This window comes from Colias croceus, chromosome 11, assembly GCF_905220415.1.
Source record: "Colias croceus chromosome 11, ilColCroc2.1".
In the NCBI taxonomy this organism is placed as follows: domain Eukaryota; kingdom Metazoa; phylum Arthropoda; class Insecta; order Lepidoptera; family Pieridae; genus Colias; species Colias croceus.
The window spans coordinates 5227153-5240727 of record NC_059547.1 but is presented as its reverse complement, the minus strand read 5'-3'; the positions used below and the strand labels follow the sequence as shown (position 1 = coordinate 5240727).

Genomic DNA, 13575 nt, shown 5'->3' with positions numbered 1-13575 from the left:
TTATTGTAAAAATTGTGATATATTCTTTCTTAAACTATGAATAACTGTACAAAATACACGATGATTTTAATTTACATAATATAATATTTTTAACAAAATAATAAAATATATATAAAACATTATTCAATGGCAGGCGACGATCGATCGTTCGTTAAAGTTTTTCGTAGCTTTACTGTTGCAAATTGTTGTGGCCTGTGCAAAAACAATATGATCATAATAAAAACCCTTACATTATAACACTATAACAATATTTAAAATTAATAATAACTAGACTTTATTTGGATACATGGTAGATAGAAAAATACCTCGGGTATTAAAGAACGTTAATATTTCAACTTAAGTGTGAACTGTCTCCTTTTCTGTATGAATTTTTATCAAAAAGTTAACATTAACAACAAAAATATACAAAATTGACAAAAGTCACAACTCAAACTAAGTAAAAAAATATAAAATACGAGCAAACTTCTACCACAAACTACTCGTGCACAGTGTAATTAATTAATGGATAATTTAGGGGAATGGTATACATTGAGGACCCTTGTCCTTTACGTTAAAGGAGCCTATAATTACTTGTACATGGCAGTTTCTCGGCCCCATAAATCGTACCACGGACCGAAGGTGTGACCGTCTTCAGGTAATTCTGGTCCCTCGGTAGGACGCTTAAGTAACTTTGTACGGGGTAACAATTGTGGTCTTTGTTGTTTCAATGCTTCATTAAATTTTTGATCATCTGATTCACTGTACTGACTTTCATTTCTTTGGTCGGCGAATCTTCTACCTTCGAGTCTTGCTTCTTCCTGTCGCATCTTTGATTTTTCGGCTTTTTTTGAATCTGTCTCATAATCATATCTGGAAGCACGCCTTTCCTGGTCGCTAAAGTAAGATATATTAGCGTCATAAAATCTTTCTTCTTTCCTTCCATTATACTGTAAAGAACTGTCATCATAACTCCGAATTATTCTACTTCGAGATCTCACTTCGTGGTTTTTGGTGTCAGTAAACTCTTTTTTAACTTGTCGTCTATCTAACGAATAGTCAATTCTGGGCTCTCGAGTCTCATATTGCCTTGCATCTTTCTTTTGGTTTCGTACTTCTGCTTTTGGATAATCTTTGTTATTTTTCATGTTTTCAAAATTATTTTGCGGGCGATTTTTATCTTCGTTAGACCTTTTCTTATATTTTAGTGTACCATCATCATGGCCGTTGTATGGACCTTCCTGGCGTATTTCATTGTTATTTCTTTCCATAGGAATACCATACCTATCGGTAACTTCATTATCTTTGTACTTCAAAGTCTCAGATGACGCTGAAAAAGTTTTAATTTCCTTAGAATTATCCTTGAACGTTTTGAATTCCATTGCCTTTGGCGAAGATCGATCATGTGAAGATTTTTTATTCTTTTCAGGTAATGTCGCTCGAACGTGAGGTTTTATTGGTGTTATTTCAATTTCATCAAACTCAGGCATATATGCATTTTCCTTGCTTGTTTTTATTTCTTTCTCCATCAGTTGTGCCTGTCTACGGCGATCTAATTCTTGTCGTTTCTTTGATGTCATATGATCATCTACAATTATACAATCATATGGATCAGTACTAGAAGCAACAGAATTAACATCAGAACTGCTATCATTGTCGTATCTTTGTAATATTTCCCTTCGCTTTACAGTTTTCATAACATAGCCTTCACCAGTTTCATCATTGTAAAAACTATTTTCGAAATTAGTTTTTATAGTGCTCGTGTTAGTCAAGTCTGAATGTCGAGATTCGTTTCGCTGAACAAATTCTTCTGGTTTTTCCTCCACAATAGATTTCTCGGACATGCTCTTTTTATTCATCTGCGTTGGGTGATAATTCTCATTAGCTTTCTTTGATTTTTCAACCCTCTCTTCATGAGCTTGGATAGAGCCTAAACTCCGCGCTTGCCGCATACCGTTGTTTATTTTTATGTCTTTCCTATCAATAGTTTCCTGAGGTCGTTGTATATTTTCTACGTGTGGCGTGTTTTCAGTTTTTACGAGTTTTCTCGGCTCAGGAATATCGGGGGCTGGTCTCAGTTCTTTTTTCAATTTAACAAACAATTTTTTCTTAAACTCGGGTACCGTATCAACAATGTCTCGATGTTGCCATAGGGACATTCCTTCCATGATCTCCTCAGAAGTAGTACGCCCAAATTTCCAGAATGATTTGGTTCTTTTGATCTTTTGTGAATCTTTGTCCATATCTAACATATTGCGTAAAAGTAGCTGTTGGTCATCAGTTAAATATCCATTATTCGTGTTATTTTGTTTAGGACCACGTTTTAAACTTTGCGTTTTTAACAAATAGGATTTGTGCTCGTTGCTGAGATGGGCAGATTTACTACAAAATGAAATAAAAATACATAAAATAAGTTCTAGCAAGAGTAACACAAAAGCAATATAAAGCAAAATAAAAAAGGAAAACTAGGGGATCAAATAAAAAGAAAGCTAGGGTGCAGTTCTTGAAATTCTACATATACAAGTGATTTATACCTGATAGGTACTCGAAGGCGCTGAGCTTCTTCATCGCTATAATCAATATCAGGTTGTGGAGGTGGTTCATTTGAGAAACCTGAATCATTCGAACTGTGCAGAGAAACGTTACCAACAGCTCCGACCGCTGACACCACAGTTTTAGCGGGAGCTTTGTTCTGCGTTATCTGAAATTAATTGCAATTTTCAATGAAATGTTCAACAAATATTAAATTATTACTTAGAATATAAACTAAAGTTTAAAAGCTACCTGTGAACGCAAAGGCAACGTTTGTGGGCCAAAGCTTCTTGTTTCAATTACTGCATGGGTCGTGAAGCTTGCAGCTGAAGTGGAATTCTTTATTGCACCGGCAGCTCCAGATGGTGTAGAGTGGAAAGTAGCGCTGGCTGAAGTACTGAGAGCGCTTGGAGATGGTGCTGGTAATGTTGGAGGCAGGCCTGGAGATGTCGGTGCGAGACGACCCTGGTATTAAAGGGGAAAATTTAATGAAGAAATATAGTAATATAGTAATGAATTGTGGAAAGATAGTTCTTAGGTAAATAATTTAAAGCATACAATATCAATAAGACTAAAGATAGATTGATTAATTAAGTGTGTGTGTGTATGTGAACGTGAATGAATGTTGTAATACTAACAATTGCTGTCTTGACTATTTATACAAAAATGTTCTATTTACATAATTAACTGTATAAAACTGGGCCAATACTTTTGTATGCATGTAAATTAAGTTATGTGATTGTAAGCTAAGTGAATAAATATATATTTTTTAATTTACTAAAAGCATCATAGCACTTTGCCAGTGTGGTGGATTATGGCCTGTACCCTCATAGGAGGCCCGTGTCCCAGCAGTGGGAACGTATATGGGCTGATGATGATACCTTAGCAACATGGTGAGCTGTGACGGTATCCCCGAACATGCGTGTGGTTGGATGCGAGTGCGAGTGTGCTGACGGTGTGGAGGACACCTGCGTGTGTGCGAGCGGCGCGGGCGGCGGGGTCTCGCTCGGCGTCTGCGCGCAGCTCCAGCGTGCTGGCGAGCTACCACTGAAATAGTTCCTTTATATGGGATAGCTGATTTTCAGATGTGTGTGTTGGTTGTTTTTTTTTTCAATTTTATTCATAACAGAGCAGGCATTTGACCGCGATCCCGTCGGTGGTAAGCGTAGATGCGGTCGATCGCTTATCAAATGGGTATGGTCTGGTATGGGTATATCAATGGTCAATAAACATTGTTGAGTAAGTAACTTGTCGATGAAAAAAAATTTGCATTACACAATTATTAAAATTGTTATGCCCTTTCAATACTGGCTTCTAGAGAAATTATTAGTTTTGTCTTTCAACCAATCTTTCACATAATAATTTATTTCTAGATTAAAATTGTACACTACCAAAATACTCACATAACTTCATCATTTATGATCGGTTCAGTATAAGCCAGGGGGAACCATCCCGCGCTATGCGTGCGCAGATTTTCCCCATATTGCCATCCCTTAGTTCTATCTCCCAGCAGTGCCAGCATGTCCCCTTGCTGGAAGCTGAGCTGGTTGTCACCAGCCGCTGCGTAGGCGTATAGAGCCCTGGCCAGCGGTGGGTCACGAGACGTGCAAGTTGGTGGCGCCAGTGACGTTGGTCGAGTGCTCGTACGTGAGTCTGTACCTGAGAAGGTTGAAAATTCATCAAAAACTTTGTTTTACTTGTTAGCTTTGCCCTGTGTTGTTTGGCCAAACATTCAATGCGTTAGGATTACTATTTGAAAGTATTAATGCAAGAAAAACACCGTCCTCTTTTGACAGGATCAATTCAATTACTTGGTTTGAAATTTCATTTAAATCGATGGACGATCGACTATGGCATTATATATTACAAATGCTTAAAGTAATATAAGTAAGATATTCAACAATAAGGAAATAGCAGAAGAAATGAGGTTTATACACAATGTATGTGCGCCTAATAGTTATCAAAATTTAATATTAATGCTTATTAACTCTAAATATTATAGGGAAGATTACAATAAAATCCATTAAATAGAACAAACTACAAAATCTGAATTCAACGTTTCGTTCACACGAAAAGAGCAAAATCGACTTGTCGCATAATATCTTACCTTGTTCCGAAGCGTGTAAGCTCGCTTGCAGATTCAAATCGGATTTGGCTCTGGAGATACCCTGACTGGGGGAACCTAAGTCCCCGATAGATCGCACGTCAAGGCAGGACGCGTCCACCGATCTCGTTTTGCGCAAGGCTGAACCGACGGACGCGCGGTCATCGTCGTCCCCGTTCCGCGGGCTGGCGTATACGTCTTCGTCTGCCCAGAATGAGACTTGCTGCGAACGTAATACTCAGATAAAGACAATTGTGATCGGAGATTGTTCATTGGTGAAGCAAAATTATTAATGTACGTGGCCTTCTCACAATGAGCAGCGTAGAGGCAATCATGAGAGCCTAAATGTCTATCGGCCGTCCTTTTATAGGTTTATTCACAAAAGCCGTAATGGCGGCAAATATCGACGATCTTTAATTATTGGTAAATTATATTTTACAATAATCTTTAGTAAGGGTAGATCAAACTGAATGTATCAGTAATTTTTATATTCCTTTACGTTAGATAACGTAAAAAAAATGTTTAACTTAAAAAATATACAGGATACGAGATTTCTAAAAAGCCTTAGTGAGCCCATTCATTTTCTTCAGTCTATTTTCTTCAACCAAAGTGATGCTCAGATGTTTAGTTCGTATCCAATTTCTTATTTGGACATTTAATTAACCCAAATAATATTTCCACGGAATAATCTATCGAAGGGAAAACAAAAATGTTGTAGGTAGGTACTTATATCGAAAAATATAAAAAAAGTTTTGAAATAAAACTAGTTTTGAGATTCAAAATGTTTTCAAGTTAAATTTTTAACTATACAAATATCATTGAAAAATACGCGAATTTAAGTATGACGTGAAATAGTATCTCGTTATAATTTTTATTAACGGTTTCTAAGTTTAAGTTTAAGAAAAGTGCGACAAATCCAGTATTGGTCCCATATGGTCCAGTATATGGCAATATTAAAACATTTCTTAAGTGTTTTATGGACGACGTGGTCAACATGCAAAATACAAAACTCAAATAACAATATCGAATACAATGGCCAATAAAGTATTAAAATGTGTGCTCGCAAACTTTTACGTTACGAAAAATAAAGTCAATGCTGTGCCATTCTTTCATAATCCTTCATTTTAAATTAAAAACAGAATAACTTTTATTCTTCTTTTTCGGACGTTAAAGACGTACTTATACAAAAATTTCAGTGTCTTTAATTCAAACTTACTTTTACAAACTTATTTGATCTATGATGAATCATTAGTCTGTTTGTTTAATTCTAGTTAAAAAAAATATTGACGAATTATTATCTTTATAGATCTGTTATCTTAAATCTAGTGTTATTAAGTAGGTATGTAAACATACTCGCATTCTGCTAACGAACATAGCTTCAACATTCGGTGGCAGGAACTCCCTAGTTCTGGAAACTTCCAGCCACTCTTCCAAGCCAGTAGTATACGCGTTGGCGCCAGCTGTATGGTAAGCCAACCAGTGCTTCGCTAGCGAGCATTGACGTTCCAGAACGAAACCATAGCGACGACGCTCTTGAGTCATTGCCTAAAATAGAAGAATATAATATTTTCTGTAGGAGTAACGTTTTAAGGTTGTAAGCTTGTTTGACTGTGCGAGTAGATGTTCTAATGTTATATTAAGCTAGTATTATATGTTTTTATCCTGTATGAATAGAGTAGGGTTGGTATTGAATACGGAGAATTTTATTATTTCAATGTCTCGGTAGGTAGCTATTTTGGGATAACCGATGTTTGTTCATCCGTCAAATTAAAGTCTACTCTATGTTAAACAAAAAAATATATACAAAATTGTATGCACAGTCGTTTTAAACACAGCAAGACTTTATTAAATTTAATTAAGCATATTTTTTTTTCTTTCAGAAAATTATTAACATTCGTAATATATGATTTACTTTAACATAATATAATATATGTTGCTTGTATGGTGCTATATTTAAATTCAGTTTTCGATACTGCAAAATTGTGCATGATTGTCCTATTTCTAAACGGAAAGAGATCCCATATAGCTTGGCAGTACAAACAACCGAGTCTCAACTTCGGCTAGACGCAACGATACTATCACAAAAGTTATTTGTTTAGAATACAAATCTCTCTGAAATACTTACGTTCTTTAAACTTTGCTCACAAAATGCATCCAACTTTGTTTTTTCCTCTTCCAATATTTGCATGCTCTGAAACATTTAGTAAATTAAAATATCTCTTGTTAATCTTGTGTTTAGTTAAGTGAAAATAATAAGTGAACATTTTGTAAAAGTATTTGTGATTAATTATTATTTTATAAATCTGTTCTCCTCAAGGATTCAATATTTAATGCCTCAAACTCAACGATGCTGGTGATTTACCGCCCATTAAGATTTCAATTTATTTATAAATTAGTATCTACTGAGCGTGAATATTAAATAAAAATTAAATTGCAGGGAAATAGTGAATCAATGAATATATTCACCCCATGCAATTATATTAAACATGTCCAATAATTAATCTTTTCAAAATCAATTTGTGGTGATGATGTAATTCTCAAAAATTATTAAATATTCATCATAATATTTAAATAACACATAAGAAAATTTCAATAAACTCTCGAATGAAACATGTTTATAAATATAATTATTATTCACAATTAAATTAGATTATTTTAATTCGAGTCGTGTTTTCCGATATAAATAAAGTTATCTGAAATAAAATCCTTGTCATTTTTAATAAAAGAAATGACAAAAAATAAATATCACCCAGATTGAAAGACATTTTTAATTATAATGGTTTACCTTCATTTCTTTATCCATAGCCGAGCCGACCTTAGTCGCGTTTGTTTTCTTTTTTCTTTGTTTTTTAATTGTTGCAGCGGCTTTACTGTAACTTTCTGAACGCAGCTTGTGTTGTTGTAGAAACCTTTTTTGTTCAGACTAAAAATAAAAAGTTATTACGTGAAAAACAATATCAAAGTGAAGATTTAAAAAACGACTATACAATTTTAAATTACAGTTTGAATCCGCTAACTAAAATCAAGAAACAAAATTGAACCTAATATTTGAGAAAAAAGCTTAAACAAAAACACTTGTGAAATCAGGCACGAGAAAACAGATATTATTATATCACAATGTTATTCAACCATCACGTGTAATAGGATTTGTGTCTATCGGATAAAGAATCAGGTTGTCAGAAGTTTGCCTGTTTCGCTTATCCTGTAAACAATTCGGAAACACGTTGCCATAAAAGATTATGAACGGAACCATCTTATTGACCGACCTGTACTACTTTCGTGTCTTTCTCGAGATTAGTTTCCAGGGGAACAAGTAAATCCACGTAGAACGCCTTCAGCTGTAACAAACAAACAAATTAAAGATTATCGCCTTCGCGGAAATGAAAAAGTTTTTTACGACAGATGCTTTATGAGAAAAATTGTTTGTCGCCGTCTGAATTAAACGCGAATGTCAATACTGTAATTATTTTCATAAATCACTTGAATTTCAAAATATTTATCGTCGAATTCTCTTGAGTTATGTATCGTATTGCTATGATATTATTTTTTATTGAAATATGATTTATACGTAATGATTGAGAATATATTAATTTCATAACTATGTTCAGTTGATTTATTTCCTCATTTATTATATGTTAATAAGTATTCTTTGTTATAAAAATACTTACGATATTCATTTGTTGGTCTTGAATTTCCCGGTACACCTCGACGACCTTCATAAGAGCGGTTCCTGTGAAAGTCGTTGCTATTAGATTTTTTTTAGTTCTCAAGAAAACAGTTTTATAAACCTGTTAACGAAGCATTCACAACATTTTTTTATGATTTATCACACACATTATTGAATTTTATTAGCCTTCTTTCATCCCGGATACGACCAGTTTTTTAAGAGTTGCGTTAAATTTAATTTCACGCTATTTCGTTGTTATATTTATGTTAATAACGAAATACTATGTGTTATTATATCTTTTAACTATGACGTAATATTATGTTAGGTTGGTATTGCAAAATAAATTACACGCTCCAAGTAATTTAAAATTTAATAAGTTTATTTAGAATAACTTTCCTTTACATATTCAATCATCAAATCAAATATTAAAATTTAACAAATATCATCCTAAATACTACATGTCGTATCACAATTTGATATTGTTATATAGCCTAGGCTCTAGAATAATAGTTAATGTTTTTGCGTAGGTATATCATACATTCGATTACCTAATTGTTTGCATAAATGGTGTAGGTAGTCGGTCATTTACTTGTCTTCTACTAATATTTACTATAACAGCATCATCCTTATCATTCAATTTAAAATACAAGCCTCATTGCCATTCATAAGTAAATATAATATAGAATATGGGACCTTATATTAAATAAAATAAGTGTAATGAGCCTGATAATACTTACCTATATCAGCACAGCCTCCCCAAGTGCCTTGCTGTGCCTGCCGCCCCAGCTTGCCCACCGCATCTACATACATACGAGATGCTGCGGCTGCGCCTGTGAAAAAATTAAGTGTTTTAAAATCATCAATCATTTTTATTTATAAAAGATTAAAAGGATTAGATAGATATTTTATGTATATTAACGTTTGTTTATCTTAAGATAAATTGAAAAAATGGCGGGATATCGACTCTACATCGAGTTGCTTGGAAGAAATCGCTAACAAGCGATAAAGTATATCTCTATTATAAGCTTGCTCAAACCGTGTAACGAAGTATATTTCTATTTTCTATGTATGTACAGTAAATAGTTTTTCATTTAAAGAATAAGAAGAGAAATAATATTTGTAACTATAACGATTTTTAAAACCATAGAACTTTAATCAAAAACAGATTTTTTCTATCTTCTTTATGGTGTGATTTCTTTAAACTGCTTGTTGGGATTGTTTTTTATATGTCATTATGTCGACGGAGGACAAAATGTCCTTCAATATTTTATGGGCACTTCACTTTTATAGTCAGGCCGATTGCTCAATGACAAAACACTAAAAATGTCTGCTAAATTACGTTGAGTAATAAAGGATGAATGAATGAATGAAATGAAAATAGTTGGATGTCTATATCTTTTCATCCTTGTTATGCAAATCGATTGCAAATATACATTTACTATCAATAATATGCATAATAGCGCATAATAAGAGCAAGTATGTTACCTCACCTTGCCCTAATTAAAACTGGTTGGAGGAAACATTAATTTCCGTCACAACAAATTTGAACTTTGCTCTTATGCCATAAATGGGTAAAATTGGAGCGGCAGCTACTATTCATGGGAATTAAAATGTGTCTGGACACAATTATATTGTAATATAGCTTTTAATAGTGAGTAAACAAGACATTCATCGTATTACACAACGCTCAACTTTATTGCGTCTAGCGTCGGGCATTATACTCTAGATAAGCCAACGGAGACAATTTGGCACAACCTATGCCCCAGTTTCACAGCCAAACAAGCGCACTACACTGAGGTTTCGCATGTAGATGCACCCATTTGGCGCGTTATATATAAATTAATTATTTTCGTCCTCACTGAATACGGCCGAAGTAATGGTTCGATGCTATTTTTGTATGTGCATTGTTTCGGAATAGGGAAACCGAAGTATTTAATATCGTCGTGTGTAATGTACGTTGATATCATTACGTGAACTTTTATTCTATTTGACATTACTTACCCTTGAATCGAATGAGATCCGTATGACATTCTATAAACCTTCATCTAATTATGAATTGAGTACATAATATGTTATGATCATTAGTATTCAATGCTGTATTACATTCTGATATAGGCAATAGAAGTGAAAAGACTAAGTTGGTCGTCATTACCGAGATATGCACAGCATTAAAATGAAAAATAACCCAGATTTATTATGTCTTAATGATACTATTCATCATAGAAAAATCCTATTTAAACGTTCAGAGTTAAAAATATTTAAAACTTATGAAAGGCTGCTTTAAAATATTATTTTACTCTCAAATGAATTGGATGCAATGTAATTAAATGAGAATTTGTAAAATGTTATTGTGAAATGTATAAAGCGTGGACTTTTATTTTTATCAATGTCAGTCTGGAATAATATGTACATTCAAAAGTTTGATAATATATTTCAATATAACTGGATTTACAAATTTCTGAGAGCCTACTTAAAAATTCAATAATTAATACATATTTTAATGGAAATTCCATCCAACAATGATAATGGAAGTATCCGTCGGATCTTTTTAAAGTAAGTAGGCACTGGATCGCATTAAAATCTAATTAACTTATTTACTGTTCAATACCTCTGTAACAATCTATTAACATTATAAAATTAGGACACCAGGGCCTTCATTATGTGATTTTTTTGGCAACACTTATTTACGTCTTCTCAAAATATATAAGATTATTCATAACATCAGCTCTTGCCAATGAGATTAAGAGGATCAAAGAGACTCACAAAAATATGAATAATTGTTCTGTTAATACAAATACCAAATATACTCTAAATGCTTATGTTAATGCTATTCCGACGTTTCAGACATAATAGAACTGAATAAAAGATAATAATTAACCACTCATTAGGTATATAAAAAGGAATATTTTATAGCTCACATTAACAGAACAAACATAGGCAATCGTCTGATGATTGAATTTTTATATTAAAACTTATTCGATATTTTATTTTATTTTTATTTTATTTTATTTTATTAGTTACGATACGTTATATATGTAGTAAATTAGAAAAAAATAACTTACCATGTAAAGCCTTCAAATACGCCTTCCCAGCAGTGATCATTTGCCGGGCACCTGGATTGAATTTATCCAGGATATTCTGGAACAAATAAGAATTTTGTTAACTCTGTACCAAAAAGGCCTACTATATTTTGATCTTATACTGTTATTGCCAGGACCGCACTCTATTATAAGATTAGGTTGGGACGCTCAAGCTAAAACAAATAAATCGCGGTCACCGCTTCGTGTGGCACGTCATTTTAGATGTAATATGACGATAGTCCTTTGGACGTAAAACGTAATACGGAGTAGGAACATCGTGTTTATGAAGCGTAGATACAGCTAAAATATGCCTATAACAATATGTTCACCAAGAATAGGTTTTATTCCACTAAAATCTAACAGAAAGGACTGAGGATAATTCAATTACCGATACCTAGGATTTCTACCAAATACATTTCTTAAATGTTTTCGAAATTCAATCAAATCTGTAGAAACCACGTAGTAATTATCTTTTGAAGCTTTTTGCGCTAAATATGCTAGTTTAGTGAACTCGTCTTATACATTATCGTGCCAATCCAAACTTTTCAAGTTCTTAATTCCTAAAGACTTTATTTGTGGTGATTATCGAAAGCTGGTGTTAGGATAAATGACCCTAGTTATAGAAGGTATATTATTTTCAACATACATGTAAACTTAGCATTTAAAATGGTGTATTTTCTAAATTTAATCTGACATGAGCACAGCAAAAGTAACAAAAGAATAAAGCTACATAACGATAACCATATATTTCCGTACTCTATCTACTTTTTATAGACAGTCGTTACTGAGGTGCCGCGGGTGCTTTTAAATCTAAAGGCGACATTTTAAAATACGCTTGCGGAATATATCGGTGTATTCTTTAAACTTTCAAGTGTAGGCGGCACTATTGTCAACTATGTAAAATATTATCTTTCTCTATTAAAACATTATTTACGAACCATTTGTGAATATTTATTCACGATTTACATCTGAATAGTTTATTTAAATGGTATCCTTGCATTCTTGTTAGAAGCGTTATGTAATACTATAAGAATTCATAAATTATTCAACGCAAGCAGCAAAAAAAGGAATTTTAAAACGTCCAATGTTTAAATTGATTAAAATTACCATTTTGGTAAAGTGAACATTTTTATGTAACTAGTGTATGTTGGCAGAGAAGTTGGTAGTAGTTAGCAATCGTAAAGAAAATGAGGGCTTAGACCGTAAATAGACGTCGGCGTAGGAATGTGGCCTTTCAAGGATGCTGGTAACCTCGCCAAGGTGTGGCAAAGTGCCGACACTCACGGTACAACATTCCTTTGTAAATGCTGCTTTGAGCCACTTCTTCGAAACCTAGATGTGTAATTACCAAAATTATATGCAGCTACCAATATTCATTCGGACAGGCTTCCGAGATACGTAGTAGGTAGCAAGCTGAACTCTTGACTAGCGTGTATTTAATTTACATATTTCACAAACTAGTTTTATTTTAATTTATTTACTACAGGATTTCATTTACTATGCATATTAAAATAAGAACTGCTTAAACTGGTTTAGTGGTGTCGTTCGTAAACATCATCTCATTATTTTGAGGTTCTCCAACCTATATAATATTATGTATAAGAAATATTACATACAATGCTATAAAACCAATTCTGGGTCCTAGAAGTGTAGTTAACACGTTAAGGGACATAAATACGACAGGTCTACGGCACAAAATGTCAGATTCCCGCGTCGTAATCCAGAGGTTATTGCCGTATTACAAAAAGCCAATGCATTTTCCCTTTTACCCCAATATCGCTGGCTTGGCGCGTGTTAGGCCCGACTACGTGCTAATGTTTTTTACGATCTTGTGAACTTAAAACTGCCTACGTGTACGCATACGAGATATTTGAACAAACGTGATATTTTATCTTGTGTATTTTATTGAGCGTGATTTTTTATTACTAAGCCATAAAACAGCGTCCAGATACGTTTTAAATTAGCCAAGCCATACGCTACCGCTTTGGAAATGTCTGTAACGTACTCCAAACTCGTAACGTAACTCCAAAAAACCGTTCTGTGATTTAGGTACAAATTGAAATGTATGCTCTCATATTAAATAATTTACGCCTCACTTACATTATCTATCATATATCAAAAACCAAATATAGAAACTTAATAAGTAAGCATACAAGACGTTGTTCTTGTCTATTTCACTCTCAAGCGTTTATAAAATTGAAACGAAACACACTAGA

At 33.5% G+C, this 13575-nt stretch overlaps 1 protein-coding gene across 5 annotated transcripts in view; it reads right to left on the bottom strand.

The window, feature by feature from the left end:
* LOC123695286 overlaps positions 1 to 13575 on the bottom strand; it is a 117283-nt gene continuing 103708 nt past the window's right edge. For all 5 annotated transcript variants that reach the window (XM_045641074.1, XM_045641071.1, XM_045641072.1 and 2 more), the window contains 13 exons: positions 11342 to 11417; positions 9017 to 9109; positions 8281 to 8342; positions 7879 to 7950; positions 7398 to 7535; positions 6738 to 6803; positions 5966 to 6157; positions 4616 to 4835; positions 3912 to 4167; positions 3390 to 3555; positions 2761 to 2973; positions 2511 to 2677; positions 1 to 2358 (listed from right to left, as the gene is read on the bottom strand). In XM_045641074.1, the coding sequence (XP_045497030.1) occupies positions 567 to 2358; positions 2511 to 2677; positions 2761 to 2973; positions 3390 to 3555; positions 3912 to 4167; positions 4616 to 4835; positions 5966 to 6157; positions 6738 to 6803; positions 7398 to 7535; positions 7879 to 7950; positions 8281 to 8342; positions 9017 to 9109; positions 11342 to 11417 (3513 nt within the window). In that variant the 3' untranslated portion in view covers positions 1 to 566. The remainder of the gene's footprint in view (positions 2359 to 2510; positions 2678 to 2760; positions 2974 to 3389; positions 3556 to 3911; positions 4168 to 4615; positions 4836 to 5965; positions 6158 to 6737; positions 6804 to 7397; positions 7536 to 7878; positions 7951 to 8280; positions 8343 to 9016; positions 9110 to 11341; positions 11418 to 13575) is intronic.